The 4,512-nt window shown below is 55.5% G+C and overlaps 1 protein-coding gene across 7 annotated transcripts in view; it reads right to left on the reverse strand.

The window, feature by feature from the left end:
- IL21R (interleukin 21 receptor) overlaps positions 1–4,512 on the reverse strand; it is a 46,012-nt gene that overhangs the window by 9,622 nt on the left and 31,878 nt on the right. For 3 of the 7 annotated variants that reach the window (XM_006148257.3, XM_027771787.1, XM_027771788.1), the window contains 2 exons: positions 3,335–3,437; positions 2,277–2,476 (listed from right to left, as the gene is read on the reverse strand). The exons of 2 other annotated variants lie outside the window; for them this stretch is intronic. In XM_006148257.3, coding sequence (XP_006148319.1) covers positions 2,277–2,476; positions 3,335–3,437 — 303 coding nt within the window. Of the gene's footprint in view, positions 1–2,276; positions 2,543–3,334; positions 3,438–4,512 lie in introns of those variants that run through there. 2 more of the 7 variants (XM_027771789.1, XM_027771790.1) reach the window with 2 other exon arrangements.

Raw genomic sequence — 4,512 nt, forward strand, 5'->3', positions numbered from 1 at the left:
AAAAAAAAAAAAAAAAAAAAAAGATTTTTTCCTTAGATTGTGTGTACTTGCCAGAGAGAGAAACAGACACAGTGAGAGGGAAAGTGAGAACCCCACCCCCGCCCGAGGGGACAATTCTATAAAGTTGGTTTCACATTAGCCCGGAATCCCTGAGAAGTCAAAGGCTTCTTTGTTTTTTAATTGCCAGAGGGCACGCGTGCTCACCAGAGAGAGACAGAGAGACAGATGCAAGGGTAGAGAAAGCACCCTTAATGAGATGTGGTCATGCTGCAATCCCATCTCCATTTCTCCATCCTGTGGGGATTTGAGGCACGCACATACACATGCCTGGGCCGGGATTCGAATCGTGGTCAGCCTTGTGGGATCCGGCTCCCTTAACCATGGGGCTACTGGACTGACTCAGCGTGTTGATAGTGAAGGCTGCCCTTCACTGAGGGCCTTCTCTGCACTCTGCTCTGGGCCGTGTGGCACCAGCTCTGGCCCTGCGAGTTTGCTTTGCCAGGCCTCTTCTCCAGCCCTCTTCCGGTGAACGTGAGAGGAGAGCTGTGGACCTCAACACCATGCGTTCTTGCGTGCCCCCTGGCAAAGGGCAAGGCCAGCTGCCAGTTTTGCTCCATCCAAGTTTGTTTTATGAACTCGAGCAGAACACGTTCATCGTAAAATGGCACCAGTTCTTATCGCATGGGGCTTTGAACTCAGCAGGACCAAGCTATTGTAAATAGCCGAAGGCCATAACTTCAGAGGGGCCAAATGACAAAGGCTCTACTTGAGTGAAAGAGAAGCTGCAGGCCTTGCACTCCATGCCCGTTCCTCCACTGTCTGTTTGCCATCACCTAACACGGCACACATATGTGGTTTTTACCATCTGCCTTCCTCTGTGGGTTCTGAGTTCCTCAGGGCAGAAGTTTGGGCCTCCTGATTCCATCGGTGCTCCTAGAACAGAGCCTGGCCCCAGGAGACCCTCAATGAGCACCTGTCAGATTAACGAAGGAACTTTTGGGGTGCTTCCAGAAAGATATTCTGAAACTGAAACATTCACAAGGGGCTCGAATCTTGGCCTGAGGGGGGAGAAGAGCACGTGTCACGGAACACCATGGAGCAGGCTTTGAACACCGTGGAGCGGGCTTTGAATGCCATGGAGGAGGCTTTGAATGCCATGGAGGGGGCTTTGAATGCCGTGGAATAGCATTGTGGCTGTTGCTACTTCAGCACTGGGACGGCTTTGACCGTATAGCTCCCCCCTCTTTTCTCCAGGGCAATTGAGGCCTGGTTTTGGGCTTCCTTGTGTGAGTGGGCTGGGGGTGCGGGCCAATTCAGGGAGACACCAAATAACCTAAGAACTGCCCAAAGAGATGCTTGTGGAGCCTGGGTTTGCTCAGACCCGGCCTCAGACCCTTGCAGGGAGGGAGGGTGCACAGAGAAATGTTCCTGGGGGCCACCTCGTGTGGGGGAGTGGAAGCACTCTCTCTGCCCTGACCTTTCCTCTGCTTCTGAGAGATTGCAGGGACCCCAGCTTGCCCAGTGAGGCAGAGGGCCTGTGTGTGTGTGTGTGTGTGTCCAGGTGTGTGTGAAGCTCCGCTCACCGCTCACCCCTCACCCCTCAGTGTGTTGCGACACACACTCAGCAAAGTGGTACAGATCTGATCCCAGAGCGTGAAGCCCAGACACCCCCCTATTCCCCGGCCCCCTCTGGGATTCCAGGGATGGGACGGGGCCTTCTCCAGGGTGAGACTTGCTTTGCAGGCTGCATTGATCTCAGGCTGCTTTGGACATGCGCGTACGCACACACACACACACACACACACACACACACACACACATCCTAAGCCACAGCTGCTCTGGACCCTCATGCCCCATCTGCAGCTGCAGCCGGCACTCCTGCCCCAGGGATCCCTCCCACCACCAGCCTGGAAGGAAACCCCTGGCCTCTATCTCTGCTGTCCCCAACTTGCTCATCATGGGGACAGAATCCCAGAGGTCAGGGTTACAAGGCGTTCACTCTTCAAGTGGGAGAACAGTCCCAGAGGTAGGTGTGCCTTGTCCCAGGTCCCACAGACAGGCAGGGGCGGAGCTGGAGGCCAGGTCCGGCAGCCTGGACCGCAGCCCAGTCCTTTCCATCCCTCCGCCGCCTCTCTGGGGTTACCCAAAGCAGTGCATCTAAAGGCAGAACTCTGAGGGGCAGGAGGGCAGAGGACAGGTCAGTGCTGATGGAGGCAGGGAATGTGGGGCCCGCCCCACCCCGCTTCCCCTCAGCCTGGGGCCCCAGGGGTACTCACAGCTCTCAGCCAGGAGAAAGCTGCCGCACTCCTGGGAGTGGCTGCCAGACGGGTCTGTCATGTTGACTCTGAAGAGGTCGTCAGCCATGAAGCGGGACACATCCATGTGGCACGTGTACTTAGCATGGGTGGCGTTGTGAGCGGACCTGTGCAGGCTGCAGGAGGTGACCACGTCCCCCAGGTCTCCATTCTCGTCCTCCCTTCAGGGACAGAGCAGCCAGTCACGGCTGGCAGCCAGGGGAGCTTTCTCAGGAGAAGCCCAGAGTCTTGGGGCCAGGAGGGATTTGAGATGGGGCTAGGGTCACCAGGTTCAAACAGCCCTTCCCCAGGGATGGTATCCCCTCCCCTGCAGATCCCTGATGCTCAGCCTTGACTTGCACCCCTCCAAGGGACCAGGGACTCACTCCCTACTGTAGGGGCCCCGGCTCTCTACTTGGGACATTTGAATCTTCTCTTTTTGCTATAGGACCCATGTGGTTGTTAGCAAGAGCGTCACAGAGAGACAGAGAAAGTAAGAAATCAATCCCTTCTCCTCCATCCTCCTCTTAGGAGTTCAGCATGCACACACACATTCACCCAGTGTGTTTCTCAAGCCACCGGATCTGGGACTCAGACTGTGCAGTTGACCATGTGGGATCCAGCTAATAGAGACCCAAGGATTTGGGGGTTGGGAGGCTTCAGTTTGAATCTCAGCTCCCCATTTCCTGGCTGTGTGATATTGGCAAGTTCTCATTGGGAGAGCGGGAGTACTCATTCATGTGAAACACACAGCAGGGCCCTGGGGTCCAAGTGCTTGAAAACTCACGTGGGCCTGTATGGAAAACAGAATGGGAGCTGGCAGGGCGGCCCTGTGGCCTCCTCACCATGAGCCTCACGTGGCTGTCTGTAAGGAGGGCACGGTGCCTCCCAGCTCAGTCTTTGTCAGGTGACATCACTAAGCACGTCGCCAGGAAATAGCCTTTCGACTTCTAAGCTCCTGACCAGAAGCACAGTCCATGGCCTCTTGAGGTCCTGCCCCATCCCAGCCATCCCGGGGCTGGTGAGGCCTGGCCACTTACCATGCGAGGGTGAGTGTTCTGGGGTGGGTGGTCCACGTCTCCAGGATGCAGGTAATGGTCTGCAGGTAATCGGTGTAGCAGACGAGGTCTGTGCAGCCCCAGCCTGGAGGGTCGGGGGCAGAGAGGCTTTGATGGGGCCTTGGCCATAGGCTGTAGAGCCCCCTCACCCCATCATAGGCTAGAGGGTGAGCAGGGGCAGAGGTCTCAGGGCTGGAATGAATACGGGGACCCAGGAGTTGCTAAGATGCAGGCTCAGGGTACAGGGGTCCACACTGCCTGGTGATTTCTTTTCTTTTTTTTTTCTTTTCTTTTTTTTTTTTTTTTGGAGAGGTTTTCACTATAGGGCGCGTGCGCTTGCCAGACAGACAGAGAGAGACAGAGAGACAGAAAGCGAGAAATCATCCCCCAGAGGGGATGGCCACACCGCAATCCCTTCTCCTCCATTCTCCTCTCAGGAGCTTGAGCACGCACGCACACGCGTCCGGCGTGAACCATGGTCGACTACATGGGAGTCCAGCGACATAGCCAATACGCTAACTGCTGGTCCCTCTGGTAATTTCTTGATTGAGTCTCCAAGCTTCAAGGCTGGCTATGGAGACGAGACACCCCAATGTGAACTCTAATAACAAAGCTGGTGCCCACCTCAGCACCCTCCCTGAGGCCTACGCCCACCACCCAGTCAGCGTCCCTCCTGGCAGCCTCCCCCTTGAGGTGGCATGTCTGGAACCCCTGCACAGGGCCAGCCGAACCAGCACAAACCTACACATACCACGAGAGGGTCAGAGCCTCACGCGGTTGGTGAAAGTGATGCCCTGACAAGGAGGGACCCTCAGCTTGATGGCAGCTGGCCTGACAGGACATGGGCCCTCGGAGCTGTGGGGAGGGCCTCAGGCACTAAGAAAAGCGAGAAGCCAGCAGATTCTTGTACGAAACTGTCTAGTATCTACTGCTTAAAATGGTAGCACCCTTGCCAGCAGGGAGCAATAAACACACGCCCTACCAGGCAGTTCTGTTAGAAGAGTCGAGACCCTCCCACCTCCTAAACATGCACTGTGTTCTAAAAATAGGTGCAGTCGGCATCTAAAGGTTGTGAAACACTTGGCAAAATAAACCTAATAAGTTTTAGTTTTTGTTTTAGAAAATCAAATGCCAATCCCACTACTTTGTCCTCACTCTTT

This window comes from Tupaia chinensis, unplaced genomic scaffold (assembly GCF_000334495.1).
Source record: "Tupaia chinensis unplaced genomic scaffold, TupChi_1.0 Scaffold000231_1, whole genome shotgun sequence".
Taxonomy (NCBI): Eukaryota; Metazoa; Chordata; class Mammalia; order Scandentia; family Tupaiidae; genus Tupaia; species Tupaia belangeri.